At 43.5% G+C, this 23,224-nt stretch overlaps 1 protein-coding gene across 16 annotated transcripts in view; it reads left to right on the top strand.

The window, feature by feature from the left end:
- Tnrc6b (trinucleotide repeat containing adaptor 6B) overlaps nt 1-22,597 on the top strand; it is a 217,437-nt gene extending 194,840 nt beyond the window's left edge. For all 16 annotated transcript variants that reach the window (NM_138845.4, XM_039078367.2, XM_063262963.1 and 13 more), the window contains 4 exon segments: nt 5,602-5,826; nt 6,240-6,310; nt 9,087-9,226; nt 10,438-22,597. In NM_138845.4, the coding sequence (NP_620200.2) occupies nt 5,602-5,826; nt 6,240-6,310; nt 9,087-9,226; nt 10,438-10,825 (824 nt within the window). In that variant the 3' untranslated portion in view covers nt 10,826-22,597.
- Nucleotides 22,598-23,224: the final 627 nt, after the last annotated feature.

A 23,224-nucleotide genomic window follows, 5' to 3' on the forward strand; every position in this document is an offset into this window, starting at 1 on the left:
AATCTGACCTAGAGACATAACAACAGTAAATGGCCAGGGAGGCCTAGGTTAATTCGCCAATGGTTCTTGTTGAGTTCTATGCTCGCTTGGTTGTTTTTTGCATTTATTCGCTTACTGAGACTTCAAAAGGAATGAAGAAGTTAATAGGAGCTTGGGCGATGGCTCAGTGGGTAAAATGCTGTGCAAACATGGAGACCTTATTCAGTCCCCATGCCCACATGAAAAAAATCTAGCACAGCTGGGCATACCTTTAATCCTAGCACTCAGGAGACAGAGATAGGTGTAGCTCCATGACTTTGGGTCTAGCCTGGTCTATATAGCAAGTTTCAAGGCAGCCATACATAGTGAAATCCTATCTCAAAAGAAAAAACACTCAGCTATGGTGGCATACAAGTGGTAATGCCAGTGCTGGGGAGGCAGAGACAAGAAGATCCCTGGGCCTTGCTAGCTAACCAATCACTCTAGTCAGTGAGCTGTACAAGTCAAGGGAGATGGACCCACCCACCCACCCCCGCCACCTACATAATATTTTTGTTAATTATTTGGAAATTTCATACAATGCACCAGATCACACTTGATTCCTATTCCTCCCAGGTCTACCCTTTCTCCCTTGCACCACTATCCCCCAACCTCACCCACCCACCCCCGAAAAAAACAAATCTAATTTATGTTGTGGTATAGTCATTCATTGGAGCGTGAACAACGTGACAAGCACCTGAGGAAGATACCTGATGTTGACTGCTGGCCTCCGAAAGTACATCCCCACAGAACTAAGTACAGCGTGTACACGGTGTCCACACAGGATAAGACTTTTGTGTGGTTTTGTTTTTATTTTGTCAGGATCTTCCTATGTAACCCTGGCTGGCATGGAACTAACTCACTATGAGGACCACACTGGCCTTAGATTTAGAGCCATCCTCCTGCCTCTGCCTCCTGAGTGCTGAGATTGCATAAAACAAATCCTTAGCTCCCAGCCAATCCTAGTGAGCTAGTGATCTGCGGTTCCTGTTCTGTTTTCGCATCAGTAGTGCAACAGTAATAACGCACACATACTAAGTAAGGGCTCCTGCAGGCCAGGCATCATAGCAGACCTTAGCATAAACTCCTACTGTGTAAATGGGTTACCCTCATTTAGTGAATAAACTGAAATTCAAAGATCTGGATACTGGGCTGGAGAGATGGCTGGAGAGTGGTTAAAAGCACTGACTGTTTTTTCCAGAAGTCCTAGCAACCACATGATGACTCACAACCATCTGTAATGGGATCTGATGCCCTCTTATGGTGGGTCTGAAGACAGCTACAGTGTACTCACATACATAAAGTAAATCTTTTTTTTTTTTTTTTTTTTTTTTTAATTTCGATACGGAGAATGATTGTGAATGGATTCCTGGAGGCTGGCCTGGGTTATATAGAAAGATCTTCTGTCAAAGATCAAACAAAAATACTGTTACACTTTGCCTCAAAACTGAGCCTAAGTTATAAAGGAAGCTCAGTCCCTTAATGTCTGTCTTAGTTAGCGTTTTACTGCTATGAACAGACACCATGACCAAGGAAGGCAAGTCTTATAAAGAACAGCATTTAATTGGAGCTGGCTTACAGATTTAGAGGTTCAGTTCATTGTTGTCAAGGCAAGAGCATGGCAGCATCCAGACAGGAATGGTGAACACAGAGCATGTTCATCTGAAAGCTGCTAATGGAAGACTGACTTCCAGGCAACTAGGATGAGGGAGGGTCTTAAGCCCACCCCGACAGAGACACGCCTACTCCAACAAGGCCACATCTCCTAATAATGCCACTCCCTGGGCCAAGCACATACAAACCATTACATTACACTCCCTGGCCCCCATAAGCTGTTCAAACATATGAGTCTATGGGGCCATACCTAAACATAGCATAACGCAAAATACATTTAGTCCAACTTCCAAAGTCCCCATAGTCTATAGCAGTCTTAATAATGTTAAAAGTCCAAAGTTCAAAATTTCTTCTGAGATTCATCCAATCACTTTACTGTAATTCCCAAAGCAAGATGGAAACCAGCTAGGCAAACTCCAAACTCTGCATCTCCATGGCTGATGTCAATTGCAACTGAAGCTGTACCTCCACCAATGGCCTTCCATGACCTCTCACAGTGCCAAACCTCAGCTGCTCTTCATGACCCCTTCATGCCTTCAAAACCAGTACCACCAGGGTGACTCTCACACATTACCCAGTACACACTCTCACACATTACACAAGGTACAACCTTGGCTCTCTCTGGGAACACAGCTTCTTTGTGTTCTCAGAAAACAATTCCCAGAAAATTTCACCTCAGTGATGCTGGTCTCTTCTTAATCACTGCTAATCTCTTAGCTCCAGCTGACCAGCATCAATTGTCCCAGTAGTTCCTTCTACTTGTCACTCTAAAGCCAGAGCCACATGGCCGCCGAAGCTGCCATCTTCTGCTGCTTACTAGGACTGGAACTTGGCCCCCTTATTCTGTTACCAGCTTTCTGTTTTCTGACTCCCTCTCTGCTTAAGCTTGGCTGTCCTGGGACTTGCTCTGTAGATTGACCTTGTTCTTTTTTTTTTTTTTCCTTTTTTCTTTTTTTCAGAGCTGGGGACCGAACCCGGGGCCTTGCACTTACTAGGCAAGCGCTCTACCACTGAGCTAAATCCCCAACCCTTTTTTTTTTTTTAAAGTTACATCTTTTTTTTTTTAAAGATTTATTCATTTATTATATATAAGTCCACTGTAACTGTCTTCAGATACACCAGACGAGGGCATCAGATCTCTTTACAGATGGTTGTGAGCCACCATGTGGTTGCTGGGAATTGAACTCAGGACCTCTGGAAGAGCAGACGGTGCTCTTAACCACTGAGCCATCTCTCCAGCCCGAAGATTGACCTTGAACTCAGAGATCTACCTGCATTTCTCCTGAGCACTGGGATTAAAAATGTAGTCTACCAAGGTTGGATTTAAGGTTTTTTCACCTAGAATTTGCTCTGTCTCAGGCTGGCCTTGAACTCAGAGATCCACTTGGCTTTATCTCCTGGGGTTAAAGGTGTACAGCACCATGCCTGGTCCTAAACTTAGCTGGGTGGGAATTAAGGGTCACCACTCCCTTAATTCAACTTAATATCCTTGAACACAGGATTCAGCTCCATTTCAGTTCCTGGTGCCCCTTTAACACCTGAACCATATATTTTATATTTTTCCTTTCTAAGCTTGCTACACTTGTTCAAAATGTTCTTCATGAGACTTAACCAGAGAATAAAATTTCTGCTGGACTTTTTTGAGACTCCCTTTGTCAGTGCAATCAATATAAATATCTCTACCTTAACCTCAGGTAGAATCTTAACACAGGGGCAAAAGCAGCCCTATCCTTCACCAAAATAACACAAAAACAGTCTCTTGGCCACATACTGAAATTCTCCTCTGAAATTTCTTAGGCCAGGTCTACACAGTTCAAATTACTCTCAGCAAGAAAGTCTTCCATATTCCTACTAGGACAGCCCATCAAGCCCCATTTAAAGCATTCCACCACTTTCCAAATCCATATTTTTCCAAATAAAAGCATGGTCAGTCCTATCACAGCCATACTCCAGTCCCTTCTTAGTTAGTGTTTTACTGCTATGAACAGACACCATGACCAAGGCAAGTCTTACAAAGGAAAATGTCTAATTAGGGCTGGCTTACAGGTTCAGCGGTTCAGTCCATTGTTGTCCAGGCAGGCACAGTAAACGCAGAGCTGAGAGTTCAGCATGTTCATCTGAAAGCTGCTAGTGGAAGACTGACTTCCAGGCAACTAGGATGAGGGAGGGTCTTAAACCCACCCCGACAGAGACACACCTACCCCAACAAGGCCACACTTCCTAATAGTGCCACTCCCTGGGCCAAGGATATACAAACCATCACAGTGTTTTCCTCCATGTTTCCTCTCTCCCTTACCCCTGGGCCCCAGGCCCTGTCTCTGAGGGAATATATTTGACAGTCATGTTTTTATCTGCACTCCTCTTGTTCCATTCTCACCCTAGAGTTGTTTTGTTTTTTTAATACAAGTTTTCTCCTGTAACACTGGCTGTCCTAGAACTCACTCTGTAGACCAGGCTGGCCTCTAACTCAGACATCCATCTGCCTCTGCTGGGATTAAAGGTGTGGGCTACCTCCACCAGGCAATTTATTTTTTCTTTTCCTTATTTTGGGGGGGGGGGGGGGGTACTTAGTCTTAGTCTCTTTTTTTTTTCCTTTTTAAAGATTTATTCATTTATTATGTATAAGTACACTGTAGCTGTCTTCAGATACACCAGAAGAGGACATCAGATCCCATTACAGATGGTCGTGAGCCACCATGTGGTTGCTGGGAATTGAACTCAGGACCTCTGGAAGAGCAGTCAGTGCTCTTAACCACTGAGCCATCTCTCCAGCCCGGTACTTAGTCTCATAGAAACTTTACTGCAGCTTGCTTAGCCACAGTGTACCTATGGCTTTTTATCTCTCAGCCCCCATGAAAATTCTAAAGGGATGTATCCTCCTCACAAGGCGCATATATTGGGTCTGGGTTTCCTTTTTCCTGTTTTCCTGAGCCTATCCCTTGATGTGCATATGTGCTGTTGCCAAGGTTACCAGTTCTGTCTCCCATCTGAACCAGAGGCTTCACAAGATAATTACCTATAGTGCTCTCCAGTGACTTAAGCTTTGTAAGCAGTAACGATCATTTGATGTTTTGTTTTTTTTTTGTTTTCTTTTTTCTTTTTTTTCAGAGCTGGGGACCGAACCCAGGGCCTTGCGCTGGCTAGGCAAGCGCTCTACCACTGAGCTAAACCCCTTGATGGTTTTTTTAACATGGTTATTTATTGATGGATGGATGGATGGATAGATAGATAGATAGATAGATAGATAGATAGATAGATAGATAGATAGATAGTGTTTATCTGCATGTATGTATATTACATATGTGCCTAGTGCCCACAGATGTCAAAAGAGGACATGGGATCCCCTGGAGTTGGTGATGGTTGTGAGCTACTATGTAGATGATGGAAAATGAACCCAGATCCTTTGTAAGAGCAAATCAAACCACTGAGCCCTTGCTCCCAGCCTTACTGGTTATATTTAAAATCAATGTTGGTATCTAAAGTATCAAGGCAGAAGCAAGAGTTTTAGAGTGTGTGTGTATGTGTGTGTGTGTGTGTGTAGTCAGCATTTATAGAGTACTCTATATCGGTATTAACATTCTAGCCCTGGCTTTTAGCCTGACCTTTTTTGGAATACTTGCTCCATAAGTTCATCTTCTCTTTCAAGTTGTCTTTAACCAAAAAAGAAGTGGGAGATTAGTTATCTTACAGAATCTTCAATTCACACAATTTATCAGTTTAGAGTCATTTTAAAATTTTACTTTCAATGTGCTCAGAGAACATTTGTTTTCATACTGCTACTTTTAAAATGTATACTTCCTGCTACTTTTAATTTCTTTTTTTGAAACAAAGTACATAGAGCCCACATTACCTCCTGCTTAGCACTATGAATTTATAAATATAAGTATACATTTGTTTATATACAGACAAAATTTGTATCTATTGGTGAGCATCTAGCCTGACTGATTCCCAACTTTTCTCTTCTCATAGCAAAGTTCCCTGATTACAAATCCACGTGGTCCCCAGATCCCATAGGACACAACCCCACTCATCTCTCCAACAAGATGTGGAAAAACCACATCTCCTCCAGGAACACTACACCGCTGCCCCGCCCACCTCCTGGCCTGACCAACCCCAAACCGGCATCTCCTTGGAGCAGCACAGCACCCAGATCGGTCAGGGGGTGGGGAACACAGGACTCCCGGATTGCCTCAGGTAAGGACGATCAGCTGTGCAGGAATGGCTGTTTAACACCTTGGAGAGGACATGGTGAGGGTTCAACATAGAACATGGAGGAGTGTGTGGTTGTCTGGTAAAGGAAAAATCAATTTTTGACTAAAAAGTTGCAGTCAGTAGAGATGAAGGAACCCAGGACCCCTCTAGGGCACTTGAAGTAAAAATGAGCAATTACAGAGAAGGACACTGGGAGGGAATGTTGTCAACATAGATATGCAAATGAATTCACTGGGGTCCGGGACCAGAGAAGACCCCGAAGGTCAAGATTAGGTATAGAAAAAGAAGAAGCCTATGGTCTGCATAGGAATGTCCTTGTGTGGTGCCCTGAGAGCCCTGGTGATTTGAGTGTGTTTCGTTCTCTCTCCCCCTCATGCATCCCCTATTGTCTGCAGCCTCTACCTGGAGTGATGGTGGCTCTGTTCGTCCTAGTTACTGGCTGGTTCTTCACAATCTCACTCCACAGGTAACCTTGCTTTCTTGTGGTTTTCTAGCTAGGGTTTGATTTTATTTAAAGACAGAGAGCTGCCCATATTGGCACATACCTTTAGTCTCCAGAACTTGAGAGGCAAAGGTAGATGTCTCTGAGGTCAGGTTCTTAGGGTACATGGGACTCTTGCCTAAAATAAAAGGGAAAAGACAGAATAGAGGATGTTGGCAGACATGAAAGCTCTTTTTTTTTTTTTTTTTTTTTTTCATTTTATTTGTTTCGGCCCCACCCACACCCGTGGTTTCTCTGTGTATCCCTGGCTGTCCTAGACCAGGCTGGCCTCAAACTCACAGAGAGCTGCCTGCCTCTCAGACACTGGGATTGAAGGCATATGTCACCACTGCCCAGCTATGAAAGCTCATTTATGGGACTAGAGAGCTGGGTCCGCAGTTAAGGGAACTTGCTGCTTATGCAGAACATCCAAGTATAGTTCCCAGCACCCACATCAGATGTCTGAGGTAGGAGATCTGATGCTCTCTTCTAGCCTGTAAAGAAAGCTCATTTATTTCATGACCACTAGGTCCCACCCTCATAGTGCTAGAGATGAGAAGATTGTATAAGCAGTGAGAATGAGGTCACGTGACCTGCTGATGAGGCGTGTGTGGTATAGGTATGCCTGTTAGAATCTGGAACCAAATAAGATGATGTGTTTCAACCACACAGAATGAGATGTTCCCAACAGGAGCTTGAAAGATTGCTCAGTTAGTAAAGTGGCAGTGTGAGGTTCTCAAGTCCTGTAACATACTAATGTCTGCTAGGACTCTCTGTGGGCAAATACAGTGTGCTGTAAACTTATCTGCCCAGTAAATCTATTTGTGGCAAGTAATGCACAAGGGTCCTCCTACTTCCTGGCACATTTGAATTAGACATTCTTTATCACACTGTCTTAATGAACTCACAGGTCCCAGTTTAAGGCCAGGCATGGTGTTGCATGCCACATGGGAGGCAGAGGTAGGCAGGGCTACGTGTTCTCTTACTTTTTAAGAGTTGTCACACTAGGGGTTGAGGATTTAGCTCAGTGGTAGAGCGCTTGCCTAGCAAGCGCAAGGCCCTGGGTTCAGTCCTCAGCTCCGGAAGAAAAAAAAAAAAGAGTTGTCACACTATATAGTGGTTATAATGTGGCTTGGATGAGAACCAATAAGAGGTACTCAGTTTTGAAAAGAGCCTGGGCATATATATTACATGCATAATAAAATTAATGTGATCCTAGCTGCGTTTGTATCAGAAAATAGTTGATTTCTTTAAATATTAGGGCTGCTGGGGCTAGAGAAATGGCTTAGCAGTTAAGAGCACTATGCGTTCTTCCAGAGATCCTGAGTTCAATCCCCAGCACCCACATGGTGAGTGGCTTACAGCCATATCTAGTGTGATCTGATGCCTTCTTTTGGCATGTAAGCATACATGCAGATAGAGCACTCGTATACAAAATAAATGAATATTTAGAAAAAAAAAGTTAGAGCTGCCTTGTAAGTAGACCACTCCTAGTTTAAGTTGTTGGTAAAGCGAAGTGATACATGGGGCAGTGGATTTTTCATCACCAAAAATGTGTTTGAAGAACGTCTGTCTCCCGAAAAGTCATTTGTGCCATTTAATAATGTATTCACGCAGGTGAATAATATGCCAGCAGTGTTTTCTTTGGGTTTTGGTGAAGAGCTAACAGGAACTGCTGGCTTCTACTCTTCAGGCTTCCCACTGGTGCTGAGAATGGAACCCATGGCCTTGGGGCTCTTAGGCACTTGCTCCACCACTGCCTATGAGGCATTACATAGCTTTCTAAGTCGTTCCCAATCATAGCATGTCTTTTCCAGTGAGGTGAACTGAAATATTGGGATGGAGGCATAAATAAATATGATCTTGTTGGAAAATTCATTCAGAGTAAAATAGGTTTGTTCATATAACTCCTAGGTTGAGGAAATTACCCACAATCCCCTACAACCCTTGGTCTAATGGCTTTAGTGAAAAGGGGTGGAAGTAGTCCTCTCTTTATATATATATATATATATATATATACATATATATATATATATATATATATGTATGTATGTCACATCCTCTGGCATTGTTGAAGTGAGTAATTTTAGGACTAGGCCATTTTTTTTAAAGATTTATTATATATAAGTACACTGTAGCTGTCTTCAGACCAGAAGAGGGCATCAGATCCCATTACAGATGGTTGTGAGCCATCATGGTTGTGAGCCATCATGTGGTTGCTGGGAATTGAACTCAGGACCTCTGGAAGAGCAGCCAGTGCTCTTAACCGCTGAGCCATCTCTCTAGCCCGGACTAGGCCATTTTTAAGTGTCAGGTTCAGGGTGTTCTTGACTAGTCTCTCTCTGTGAGAGTATTTACTGGGGAGGCAGAAAAAATAATATGGTAGTAATCACAACCATCTGTAATGGGATCTGATATACTCTTCTGGTGTGTTTTTGAAGACAGCTACAGTGTACTCATAAATAAAAATAAATAAATAATATTTTTTTTAAAATGTTAGTAATGATGTTGACAACTTTGCGTGGTAACTTTAATTCTCATTTTCTGCCCTTTTGAGCTCTACAAATAAGCACATACTTGTTCATCTCTCTTTAAAAAAATAGACCATATATTAGATCTTAGGTTTTTATTTTTATCTATTTTTATACAGAAACATCTTATTTATAAAATAGGAATAATGGGTCTCAGTCTCATTCTTTAAATGTCTTAGAATTTCCCTTCCCCATGCCTCATCTCAGCTCACTGTGTTGTTACCTCTTAGATTGATGGGTCAACCTTGAGAACGATCTGCATGCAGCATGGCCCACTGCTGACATTCCATCTGAACCTAACCCAGGGCACAGCCCTGATCCGATATAGCACCAAACAAGAGGCAGCCAAGGCCCAGACTGCACTGCACATGTAAGTACTGCAGTCAGCGGCCGGTCGGGCGCACGCACGCACGCACGCACGCACGCACGCACATCCTGCTGAAGTAAACAAGGACAACCATGCTCAAAAGAATCTGTTAGATAGATATTTGCAAATACTGAGGTGTCGGTCTTTTTACCTAATTTGCAAAACATTCTAAATGATATTATTTTTCATGTTAGAATTCAGCCATTTACAGTTGCAGATGTAAATAAGAAATTTTTGTTTGTTTGGTGGTCTGAAACAGTGACTCTACATAGCTCTGACTGTCTTATACTTCACTATAGAGACCAAGCTGGCTTTGAATTCAGAGATTCACCTGCCACTGCTTCCTAGTACTGGAAATAAAGGTGTGCACCACTACACCCTGGCCAAAGAAGAAATTAATATAGCTGTGCGTAGCAGCGTTTTGCTTGATGTGAACAGAGTGGATCAGCCTCTGACCATTCTCTTTCCTACCCACTGTCAAACTGATGGACAGCAATTTATTAACTCCCTTTGGCCACAGATGCAATGACAAAAATCCGTAGAGAGCACAGACAAGTGAGAGCGGGAAGTCCATATGCTCAGATGGAAGGGCTTGCCCACTGTTACCGATGGGCTGCTTTGCCTCATGTGGGGCTAAGGGAGGGAGGGGGGAGGTGAAGAAAGAAAGAAACCTTTCTTTTTGCTTTTGTAAAACTTCAAAGTTTTTGAAAATAGTTTAGAATCACAGCAAAATTGAAAGGGTGAGACAGCAACTTCCTGTAACACTCCTGACCACTCCCTCAATGACACCTGTCATCATTCACTAGAGTGTCATTTGTTGAAGCTTGTGAGCATTCATTAGCCTAATCCACCAGAGCCCATAGTGGGGTTCAGTCTACTCTGCAGGTCAGTGCTGGTGGTGGGTATGAACAAATAAATGCTGATGTATCCACCAACACATCGTGGTATTGCTCAGAGTCATACTGTTGTCCTAAATGTCCCTTCTGTTCTATATTCTCTGTGTCTCTGTCCCTCTCGTGCACACACACCATACAGGTAGACATAGCTCAGTTGTTCTTGCATACATACATAGTAGCATACATAAATCCCTAGGTTTGGTCCCCAGTGCTGCATACACCATGATAGCACACACCTGTAGCCAAGTATGCAGACAACACAGTAGCAGAGGGCTGACAGCAGTGGCGATCACGTGGCTCTCTTCCTTTTTTCTCCAGGTGTGTGTTGGGAAACACTACCATCCTGGCCGAGTTTGCCACTGAGGATGAAGTCAGCCGCTTTCTGGCTCAAGCTCAGCCCCCTACACCTGCAGCAACCCCGAGTGCACCTGCCACAGGGTGGCAGTCACTGGAGACCAGCCAGAACCAAGCAGACCCCGTTGGACCTGCGCTGAACCTTTTCGGTGGGTCCACCGGGCTCGGGCAGTGGAGCAGCAGCGCTGGTGGCAGCAGTGGGGCCGATCTTGCCGGCACTTCCTTATGGGGCCCCCCAAACTATTCTTCTAGCTTGTGGGGAGTCCCGACGGTGGAAGATCCCCATAGGATGGGCAGCCCTGCTCCTTTACTACCTGGTGACCTTCTGGGAGGAGGGTCGGATTCAATCTGAACTTAGAACTTTCAACTCTGACCTCGTGACCTTTTTTGGAACAGCAGCAGCACTAACTTGACCTTTTCGTTTTTTTTTTCAACTTGCAATAAATACATTTTTAAAAGGAAAAAAGAAAACGGAGAGAGAAAAAAGGTGGGTCATTGACAGACTGTCTGAGCACATAGTTGCCTCCCTTAAAACTTCAGTTTTTTCGTTTGGAATATGAATCCAAAAAGAGAACATATCACACTTGAAATACTTGAATCATGAACGCCAACCTAGAAAGACAATGTGAAGCAAGTACACATACCATTTAAATTTAAACACAAAAAAAAATTAAAAAAATTAGTTTCTAGTTTTTCACTTTTTTCATGTTATATGGAAGTTGTTGCTAAGAAACATATATACTGAAAAAATAGCTTTTTAACTTTGTTTGCACTGGGTGTGTTTCCGTCCTTAGGTCTACCATGTTTGGGTGGGAGGGAAATTCAAAAGAATTGTTGGGGGAGGGGGGAGGGAAGACTTGACGGAGCCTCACTTTAAAAACAAAAACAAAAAAAACTTTAAAAAAAAAGGAAAAATTTTGTGATTGGCTGGTTGATAAATACCAGTGTGTTCTGGCACATGTAACTGCCCAGGCATGCTCGTTCTGGTATGTGTGTGCACGTGTGTTCATGTGCATTTGCGTGCATCCTCCTCTCTGTCTCTTTGTGTGTGTGCCTGCGTCCTGCCCTCCTCGTCCCTCCCCACCCTGATTTCTCAGAAAGCTGCATTGCTGACAGTTTGCAGGCTGGCTGGCCGGCCATCCGCTTTTTATTATTTTTGACTATGAGAACACAGGAGCGCAGGGAGCCGCTGCAACTCAAGCACTTCTTCCGGCTGCATGGAGATGAAGGGTGCTTTTCAGTGATGAGAGCAGCAGCCAGTGAGGGTCCCCAGCTTCCTGTTGACCTAGCCGCAGAGCAGAGCACTGCCAAGCCCAGCGGGAGGTGCCTCAGAGAAGCTGCTGCTCACCTCTGTGCTGTGAAATAAGCAGCTGCTGGGCCACTGAGCACGTGGGGGTCTAAGTCCTGAGCAGGCTGATTTGCTACTTGGAATGGGAATAGATGATTCAATAATTTTTAAATCACGTGATGTTTTAAAAGCAGAAATACCGTTCCTACTTTGCTGTGTCATCAGGTGTGATCATTTTTTAAAGGATTCAGGTAATGCAAATTAAATTATATCTATTAGTTCTCATGATCATTTGAGGAAAACTGCAGTAAATTATGAGCAGCCTCCTGGAAGCATCGCAGCTCCTCTCTCTCGGCTCCTCTCGCTGAGCATTACCTGTGCCAGGCCATGGCGTGTTACAGCACCAGGCCATCACTGACAGAAACGTTTACTTAACGAATGTTCTTAAACCAGTGTGTACTTCAAGTGTCTCCCTTTGTTTCTCTGTGTTGTTTCCTGTGTATGTGGTTTTGCTTAGGCAGAAATAACTTAGCAAAGACTTAAGTATTGCACCTTGTTTTGGTTTTGACCTCTTTTTTTTCTTTCCTTGTAATGTTGGGGTTTTTTTTATTTTGGTATTTAAAGACTTTTTTTTAAAAAGCATCAATGTAGTAGTTCTCTGGGCCGAACAGGAGGCAATGTTTAATCCAGTTATCATCAATACGTATGTACTATGTTGGAATCAAAATATATCACATTTCTTATTGTGAAGAGAGTGAAAGTAAACCTGAAGGGGATCCTTACTTACTAAATAGACGGCGGGTGGGCGGGCGGGCGGGGGAGATGTGTGCGGGTAACATGCTAGCACTGTGTGGATATCCCAGTCTGCATCGTACTGTCTGTTCAACATGAAGTGCCGACATTCTGTACCAGCAATTACCTGCCCATTCCAACCCCTGATGGGAGCAGACCTCTGCTGTCCTCTGTGACTTGCTGCTATTGAGGACAAGGGAGTTTTTCTTTAGCATCTTCAGTGAAGGATACAACAATGCCTAATGTATTTAACTTTCAGCTTGTGTCTTTTGTGTAGGTGTGTAGGTGGGTAGAGGGGTATGGATAGGAAAAAGCAAACAAACAAACAAAAAAACCCAAAATTGCATGTAAGTGGCTTTGTAAGACAGTGAGTGGGAAGTTCTGTAGTCGTCTTGGCTTACCTTGTTGGATATAAACCTAGCTTCAGAGGAGACTGATGGCACCATTCCCAGGAGCACTTGTGTTTGCCAATCTGGGTGCCTTTGGCAGGTGGGTGGGCAAATGAGTTTGGAGTTCTGGTTTGTTCCTGCAACACCTTGTTCTCATGGACTCTGCCTTCCTCCTGCTCTCTGGTTTCCATCACCACCATCCCCTCTCACCTCTGCCCTACAAAATGTCTCCTTCCAGCCCCACTGACTCTCAGTGTTGGAGCAGAGCTCTGTCACAGGTGATGACGTCCACGTGAGGCGCAGCTTATATTCAGACATCTGCAGGCTGAAGGCTGAATCTTAGCGTCCCCAGAATCCTGGGAGCCTGTGGGGACTGTCCACTGCCGCTCTTGGTTCATGGCCCTGCCTACCTTCTCTTCCCCTGCTCCTCTTTCTGCCTGTTGGGTCCTTGACCTGCACTATGGCTTAGTTGAGTTCCTTATGATACTACGGTGAAAGCCGGGTGCTAGAGCCCCTCTTGTTTACAAGACATAAATGAGGGATTTGAAATATGTAAAAATAAACACGAGAAGCTAAAATGTTCTTCCATCATAGCTTAAAGGGAAAAAAACTAAAAACTTAAAAAAAAAGACCAAAAAGTGCGTATATATATATATATATACATATAAATATATATTTTAGATGAAGACTAACTCTGGGAGCATTTAACAGTGTTTTTGTTTTTTATTTTTAACATTATTTTCCTGCTTTAAAATTTGCAAGCATTCTCAGGAATTCTAGGGTAGGAAGCCAGTTTTTTGAAGATGGTTTATTTAATCGTATCTTATCCTAGATAGACAGCTGTTTCTTTCCTGTTAGTAAACTTTTACAAGTTCCTGAAACTTCAAAAAGTTTAAACGATTTTTACTTACAAAAATGTAAAAAGAAAAGTCTCCAAACATTATTATCATACAGGGGATCACACATTTTAAAATACATAGAAATATTTTTTAAAAATTACCAATTTAGCAGCAACAGGTAAATTCATTATCTTAACAACTGTGGGAGAAGGCTCAGATGTTCTGAGTGTTGTCACCGCCATGCTTGAGATTGTGATGACTTACTGGGGGAAGTGTTTGTTCAATTAGTAGGCTTGCCACCTCGCTGTTCCTTCTGTATGAGGCTGGACTGACCACCTCCCCGTCATGTCTCTGTTCTCCAGTGCAGCCCTTCTTCTCCCTGGCTCTCCAGCCCCATCAACAAAAGAAAGGAATAAAGAAAGAAACAATAGCTTAAGCTAAAGGATTGGCTCTAAACTGTGGTAGTGCCGTTGTTGGATTGCTGAGAATCTCTGTAAAGAGTTAGGAAATATAGGTTAGTAATTTTTAAGCAAAATTTAAATGTAAGCATTACTAAAGGAAAATTACCTATGGACTGTTCTGTTTATGAAGAGTGTGCGTCTCGCCTCCACCGGTTACAGGAGGAAAAAGCAGAAGAGTCTAATGAGGAACAAGTGGTTTTACTTTTTTTTTTTTTTTAGCTCCCAGCTACTGTTTGCTTGTTTTAAATGCTGTTTTGAAGATCTGCTGCTTACTATCCCCATCCTGGGAGGCAGAGATGTGGAGTGTTTCCTTTTGATTTTGGTAATGTTGAATTCTGCTTTTGTATTCCCTCCTGGGGCCAGAGGTCATGGCCACAGCTCCTTTCAAACTTTAAGCTTCCCAGTGGGAAAGAAAATCCAGCTCCACAGGTAAAGTGAATGGGTGGGGTTGTTGCCTGCATTCTCTAAAACCGCTTTAGTGCCTTCGTACATACACCGGACTCCTAAACAGGATGAGTGTGTGTGCATGTGGTCCAGCCATTCCACAGTTGGTATGATGCTTGCCTGTAAAGGAAATGGGATTGGTTCTGGACAGGCCCCAAAGGCAGTGGGCTAAATCAAAATAAACAAAAATCGAGGAAGTTAAATATGTTGTTTTGTCTTGATAATGTGGGATGCCAAGTTCCTTCCTATGTTGTGTGCCCTCCATAGGTGCTGACTTCTCCATGTGTAGAAGGGTGACAGTTACAGTCATGGGGAAAGTCTCTTTGTGCCGGGCCAGTGGAGGAAGGCTCCTGCTTCTCAGCTCCTGTTTTCTGTCTTCTCCCTGCCTCTCCCCTTGGCCCATTTGTCATCCTGTTGGAAGCTTTTGTTATTGATGGGCTATGACCTGAGAAGAGGTTGTGGTGGGGGTGTCTTGAAGGTGGAAAGCCCTTCCCTCCCCATGGTATTCAGCAAGAACTCTGTCTCCCGAGACATTAGGTGACTTCGTTCATTATACATGGAAAAATTCAATACGCATATCCTTCCAGCACATTCTGGCATATATACAGAGGCTTGCTAGTCACCATTATATAGATTTGTTTTATACACATTATAAGCATGTAAGTATGAACTTTCTGTTTTACACTAGGTTTTTTTTTTTTTTAACTCTTATAGGTAGACATGTATGTGTCTCATGAGCATCACAGGCGTGTTTCTGTCTGCCCTCCATGAATAGCCAAAAGAAAAGCACGGGTGTGGGAAAGAGTTGTCTTCTACCACTTGGGAGAGCTCTACTGTGTGAGACCCCGTGCTGTTACCCCATTTAAGGGTTGAGATGCACTCGGGTCTCTGAAACCTCTTTAAAACAAACAGAAGAAGGAGGACAGCCCCATGGCCTCTCTCCTTCCAGCCCCTAATCCTTGAACTTACTTTCCATTTCCAGCATTTACAGGAATGAACTTAGCAGTACAGCACTGCTGGTCCACAAAACAACTCAAAACCATATTCTCCCCTCAGTGTCCCCATGAAACGTCCCCTGTGCTTCCCCATTCAGTCAGTTACTTTGTACTGAAATGGCTTGTGTTGTAAGAATTTTCCCACTTCTGTTGTGACTGTAGCATTGGGAATTGAATCAAGATTCAGTGTGATGTGGAAGATAATATGTAAGGGGGAGAAAGAAAAGGGAGAGGAATTCCTGCTAAGAATTTGGAAGGGCTTTTACTAGTGTGCCTACCAAAAACTGGACATTACCTTACTGCAGACACTTCACTCCCTGTTTGTAGTTCATTGTGCTGGGGAGGAAACCCAGGACTTTGCCCATGGTAGTGAGCACGCTCTGTGCCTGAGCCACACAGCCCTATGCTGTTGCTGTCCCCGTCCCCTCTTGTAAGGGAAATGGGTTTATAGGGTTAACAGCTAGGTTCTACTTTGACTTCAGATGCTGTGTACTTTTAAATTATTTTCTCACCTTCTGCCATTTTGACTCTTAAGTGTCTGTGCTGAGCAAAATGCTTAAGACAAGCCTGCTCTCCTCTCCAGTGTCAGCAGGATGCTCTCAGCAGGTCTGGCTGAGATAGCCAACGCTAGGATCAAGGCACAACTGAGTGGTCCCATTCTTCCCTGCCCTCAAAGGTAAAACTCACCATACACTGCTCTGACAGTTGTTACTTTGTTAGCTCTAAGTATAAGGTCTTCAACTAGAAGAAGAGACACATTTTTAGCTGATTTTAAAACAAACAAACAAAAACCCCCAAACTTTATTCTCCATGTTTTTGCCAAGCCTTGTCATAGTTTTGTGTCCGTGAATTAGCTACACTTCTTAATATCACTGCAAAGAGAAACCTTGTTCTGCGATCATGTTTTTCTTCTATGAGTGCAGCTAGGCCTACTCTAGCCTGTGTGTAAGTGAACTGTCCACCCTTAGATTTCAAGGACCACACAGAGCCCCCTTTGCTCTTTACCTACAAGGACAGGGTCTTGAAGACATCATCAGCCTATAAGAGAAACAAGAAAACAAAAACAAAAACCCAGAATATCCTCAAATTTGTTACACTTCATAAGAACGCTCTAGAGGCTTACGGCCAGGGCAAAGGTGTGCGGTCATCAGAGAGGGCTCCAGTTGTCAACAGTCGTATTCTTCTTCTTGACCTTAACTTTGACAAAGGGGTAGCCACTGCATTCTTTAGATTTGAAAAAATTGTCAACTTCAGCAATCTAAACAAAAGATAGTAATAAAAATTGAATATTGGACTAGACTTGGTGGCACACACTTTTAATCCCAGCACTTGAGGGGCAGAAGCAAGTTGACCTCTGAGGAGTTCAAGGCCAGCCTGTTCTACATAGCAAGTTTGAGAAAGACCCTGTCTCATAGAGCAGAATCCGAGTATCAGTCCTCTCTAAACTGCCCACAACATCTCCCCCACTTCACACGGCCACAAGGAGGCCATGAACAAGATACAAGACGGTGTGAAAAAGGAGTTATGAGTCAGAGTAGAAAGCTAACTCTTGCCAGCCCAGTGTCCCCTCTGCCTCTCATGTATGTGGCCCTCCTGACTAGGTCCTGAGCAGATGGGAAATATTTCCATCATTTGAATGGTTTCTCAAATAGTAGCAGAGTGACAGAGAATGCCAATGTGGATGTTTGCCTCTCTGATTTTAAATAGCTCTTTCTGGTCCGGCGTACACAAGTAGATTTGTTTTCAACAAGAAATGGCCTAGGGCAGGGGAGACTATCTTGACCAGACACTGCAGAGCTCAGCATTGTTCTTCATGGTGACAGACTTACCTTTCCACAGGAGGGGAAAGACCAGGTATACGTTCATAAGCCAGAAGTGTTCTATTTTAAATAAGGAAGAGATAGTATTTCCCTAGAGCGTTATATGCCTCCCTTAGTTTTCACAGTATGAGTCAGTGTGCTGGAAACAAACTCCCAATAACAGTTGACCCATTTCCAGTCAGTATCAGGAAGTTGGGATGACCTCTTCAAAAAGGGAAATCCCTTCTTCATATATCTCCCTCCCTTCTTCCTGGCTTCCTGGACCTTCTGGTGGACATGCTTTTCTTGGGCCACTGAAAGGGTAACCCACTCCCGGAGGTTGTAAAGGGACTTTAGGCAGATGGAGCAGCCTTACTTTCTGTGACTGGCCTTACCGTGGGAAAAGGTGGTAGAATGCTGAATGTGTATGCCAAAAACAAAAGGGGGTATTTATGCAAAACAAAACCAACCCTTGGGAATCCTTCAAGAGGTCACATACCTTGTAAAGGTAGGATGTTCGCTCACCAAGTGATGGCTTTTAGCATGAAACTTCTTTTTGCTAGAAGTTTGGGGTTATGTTACAATGCTTGTGTTTAAAACACTACTCCCCTTAATTCTTTCCAAGGAATCTCTTAAGTGTAGTACTTCTGAATGTGCCTTTGTCGGCCCAGAGACCAACTGCGGTCTGTCAGAGGGTCTCCTGGTAGCCCCAGGGACAGCTGTTGGATTTTCATGAGCACCCATTTTGCACAGTGTGAGTTGTGTGGAAGGGATTCTGGGTCTTGGACCAGGAGGTCATAAGCCAGGCCATGGCCCAGCTTAATTCCACTGTAGTCAGCTGTCTACATCTGCATTCCTTAGTGTGTTCTCTCTCTCTCTCTCTCTCTCTCTCTCTCTCTGTGTGTGTGTGTGTGTGTGTGTGTGTGTGTGTGTGTGTGTTCTCGCGCTATAAGCACTAGAGAATTGGAATTAGAAAACGGTGATTTTGTGATCCATTCATTCTTGTGAAGAAGGCATTTCTGGCTTTGTGCTGCAGAAGGTGCTTTTTTTTTTTTTTTCTTTAAACCCTCTCTGCCTTAGAAGGTCATGATTTCCCAAATGCAAGTCACATCAATGTTGCTATTTCTGTGAACAGGGTATTTATTGCACACAAAGGAAAGGTTTTGAAAGAATTGAAACTGGTGTTTAAAAAAGAAGAAACCTCTGAAATCCCATTGTAGTTTTTGAGAACTGTTGTAGTTAAACTTGAAAATCTATAATCTTTTCATGTTTCATGTTTGTTTTCAATGACCCCACCTCCTCTGCTACCCCCAGTCTTCTAAAGAAGCGTCCAGTGAATGCCAAGGACCCTGTCCACCATCCTTAGTGCCCCCCCCAGGAAAGTGCTCCCTAGATTCCTTCAGCTTCATTAGGGAAGACAAAGGGAGGCCTCACTCACTCCTCTCATTGCCTTGGGATGTATTATTATGCAAATGTGAATTTAACTAGAGGTTGTTGGATTTGTTTTGGGGGGGGGTGGTTTTGTTTTGTTTTTTTCCAAAAAAAAAAAAAAAAAAAAAGTCCAAATGTGGTCATCCTTCCTCCATTTTATATCCTGAATTTGTAACTATGCATTTTCTGAAAGGGGGAAGGCAGGGAAAGAAGCCTGTTTGTGTCCTTATGTATTCAAGTTTCTGTGTCCATGGATTCCCCATGTCTGGGAAGGGAAGAAAAGAAGAAGAGAAGGCTCTCGCCAGGTCAGCAGAGTTAGGGCGAGAGGGACCTCTCAGACCCCACCCTCGGGCAGGTCTGATTGCCAAGCAAAATTGGGGGCGGGGTCTGCCATGCCTGTCTATCGTTATGGTGCAGGATTCTTGATACTGGCCATGCAGTGTTAATCTAAGGCAGCTGTGGAAGCTCACAGGCTCCAGTATTCTCTGAACTCAGAACCCTTTCAAGCTCAGGAAACCATGCCACACTCTGCTGACCTGAGAGTTCATCCTCTCCTTTTACATTTCTTTGTTTTCAGTCATTGTGTAGGGTACCATTCCTAATTATGAGCTGAGAAAGAGGGCTGTTCTCTTCCATGTCTGCTATCCCTGATCTCTGATTCCCTTGCCTGTACTGAGCTGGTGGTGTGGTGAGTCGTGGGACACTGGAAGGCTTTCTTTCACACTTTCTCTGTTGTTACAATTCCTGTATAGAGTTGGACCATGGAAAGTCATAGCGCCTGCATCGCTCTGGTCTAGGCATTATTACAGCACGTACTATGGAAGCCAGAGTTGCTCAGCCTGCTGTCAGTGTTTCCCACCCAGCAACCTCTGTTACGTTCACAGTACTGTAATGAGTGACAGACTTGACCACAGTCTCTTTGTGTCTGTGTTGGGGCTACACAGACATGATCGTATCAGGGTTCCAATCTGTTCAATTGCCTTTAAACAAAAGCAAAACAGCAGCAAGAAAATCCTGATGTTTCAAGTGTCTGACACAAAATGATACCTCATGGTATATTTCCCCTGCAATGTAAACCCTTCACTCCCCCTTTCTTGACATCTGTGAGCTATTCTTTATAAAATAAGGATGTGTAAATACCGGATAAGTCTTTGAAACATTTTCTTTGCTGTGAAAATAGCCCTAAAATATGATGTTTGCATGTTAAGCTGTCAGAAGTTTCAGATCTGAATTCTTTTCTTGTTGATGAAGAAAAAAGCAAAGCAGTCCGGTGGAATGGCTTTGGGTTTGTGGTTTGGTTATTCTCTCCTGGTGTTCCTTCTCCCTGCAGTACAGGGCAGCAGACCAGTGGCTACCCCTGCCCTAACTAACACCATCTATCCCAGCACCAAGGCCCCGGGTAGGGGATGGGGAGATCTGAATTTCTCTCTTCCATATATGATGCAGGGACTTCAAGAAGGTTTTGTACCCAGGACCTCAAGACCTTGACTTCTCTTTGACTTCTCTGTCCTGTGTGTGCGTGTGTGCGTGTGTGCGTGTGTGCGTGTGTGTGTGAGCATGTGAAATGTGTGCGTGCACGTGCATGTGCATGTGTGTTTTCACATATACACACTTGCTCTTTAGTGTGATTCTTTAATCCCCAGTGGAGATTAGTCCCTGATTTTGCAGTCTGTCCAGTGGCATTTTCAGCAATGCTCTGGAAATGTATTTCTTACTTAGAAGGAAATTCAGCTTAAAGCTGACATTCTTAGACATTCTTGTTGACACATGCTGCTTGTGAGGACGCTGACAGATGCTGCCCTCCTAGACCTTGGGCTCCCTCGAAACAGAGTAGAAGACTCCCACTTTTATCTCATTTTAACTCAAATCCATATGTGTTAAGAAGCTGTTGTCAAAAGTGCTTTCCCTGATCTGTTTAGTGACGACTTCCTTTGAGGGAGGAATATGGATGAAACTGATAGACATCCCTTGCCCATCTTCTGACTGGCACTGTAACCTTGCATTTTACTTCTGTTGTTTGTCTGGAGGTCCTTGCTTATCAGTGTGCTTTCTCCCATCGCTGGGGTTCTGCCTGCCCTTGTTTCCCTCTCTGATGTTCCCAAAGGGCTTTGCTGATGTCTGCACCTCTTTCCTGGGGCATTCCCCTACTATACCCTTTGCACACACCAGTGACCAAAGTGTATGCAGTGGTCTCAACACGACATCAAATGGTGCACGCACCTCTAGTGTGCTCTCACATGTGCACAAGATTCTGCACCCTTGGCCTTAACTTCAGCACGACTTAAGGTGCAGGAACATTTTTAACAGGTTTAAAAATAAACTTCTCTGGGAGGGAAAATAAAGCAGATCCAAGCGCTCCCCACTATCTGCTTGCAACTCATTCTGCATCTGACCCAGCCCAGCCCTGTTTTGCAACCAAAACCAACAACAAAAAGCAACCTAAGGAGAGGTTTCTGGACTGTTTTATCTTTCTCCCTTTCGATGGAGGTACAAATGCTGCTTTGGGTTCCATAATCCTAGGGGGCTATGTTTACACAGTGAAATTAATTCTACCAAATCAGGAAACAGTAAGTAGTGAAAGACCCTTCAGTAAGAAATCACAGAGGCTGAACCAGAGGTGAGAGGACCTAGGGATGTGGCAGAAGTGGAGGGAGATCCTATTTAACCCTTTGTGACACCAGGGTCACCTCCTCTCTGCTCTCTTTGGCCCTCCTTACCCCTTTAATCAAAAGGTTCAGAGAAAGACACCAGAAAAAGGCTGAAGTTTTAAGAGGCAGCTTTCCAACTTTGCACACAAATGAAAGGTACCATGAAAGTCCTCTCGTCTGAAACACTCGGCAGAAACAACCTGTGCAAAGGTCAGACCGCTGCACATGTCGATGCTCTCTGCAAGTTACCTATAAGTGTTTTGTTTGCTTATACTTGAAATCACTTTTACAATATTATTTTGGTGGCTTTCTTTTCTCTCTTCTGATGGGCAACTGAAAATGCAGGTGACAAGTTTTAAGGATGTTTGAGGGGAGAAAAGGAAGGATGTGGCATTGTCTTTTTTAACCTAGAGGTTCAGTCAGACTCCCGTATGGTAAAGTTGCTCATCTTACTGGTTTAACATGGACACAGAAACTAGGCACTTTGGTGGTTCACTTGCACGGCAGGCCGACCCCCTTTCTATATTTTATTTTACTTTTTTAGTATAGTGGTACTTAAAATCACTGGTTCACTTAAAAAAAAAAACAAAATGTTAAACTCTACTAATGTACAAATAAGCTGAAAAGTTGCATTTTATGTGTATTTTTGCCATAGCAGGTACTGTATTTCTCATGCTGGATTTCAAAGTATATATATATACATATATATATATACATATATATATATATATATCAAAAACAAGCAAAACTGAAGGGTGGTGTTTTCTCAGATTGTGACAGGTTGAGTGGTAAGGAATAAAGTCGTAGTCATTTCATTAAAACTGAGAGATGATGTAATGCATATATAAGAGTTTTTTGAAGGGTTTTTTGGGCTTTTAAACAGCTTATTTTGTTTTTGTTTAGTTTTTATTTTATTTTATTTTGGAAAGATATGATTGTATTATGTGCAACTCAGTTGCTTACATTATAACTACAAAATATTTTTGAGTTCCTGGAAAAAAAGAAAAAAGACTAATAAATGTGTTTGGCTGCTAAGCACTTACTGTTGTGGTTTCTGACTTTATTCTGATGGTTTAAATGTTTGATCTGCTGGCTTCTGTGTCCCTCTTTTTTCTTCCTTTCTTTCCTTTCCCTTCCCTCCCCCCTTCCCCCTCTCTCCCTCCCTCCCTCCCTCCCTCCATTCCTTCTTTCCTTCCTTCCTTTCTCTCTTCCTCTCTGTTTCTTCTCTCTTCCCCATCTCCCCTCCCATCCCCTTCTGGTCCACAGAAAAGCATGTGAGGAATTCTGCAGTTGAGTTTTAGTCTCGTTCCGCATCTGCTGATCGCTGCATGTCCCAGAGCCGAAAAGCACCTGGCACGGTGCAGGGTTCAAACTTCCCGAAAGAAACGGAGGGTCAACTTTTGCTCTTGCCTGGTATCTTGTTAAGTCCTCATTTGTGTTTGCCAGAACACCAGGGTAGAGGAGAGAAGACGCCCCTCTGCTGCTGTCAGCTGCTAGAAAGGAGACCGACGGCAGGGAACTTCAGAAGAATTATGCCTCTCGTAGTCTAGCTGACAGTAGGTGCTGCCTGACGCCCACTGAAACTTGTACACTGTTCTGAGCACCACGTACATGCCCCCATTTAACTGACACTCCCATCTGCCACTGGCTACATCATCCTAGCAA

The sequence above is a fragment of the Rattus norvegicus genome, chromosome 7 (assembly GCF_036323735.1).
Source record: "Rattus norvegicus strain BN/NHsdMcwi chromosome 7, GRCr8, whole genome shotgun sequence".
Classification (NCBI taxonomy): Eukaryota; Metazoa; Chordata; class Mammalia; order Rodentia; family Muridae; genus Rattus; species Rattus norvegicus.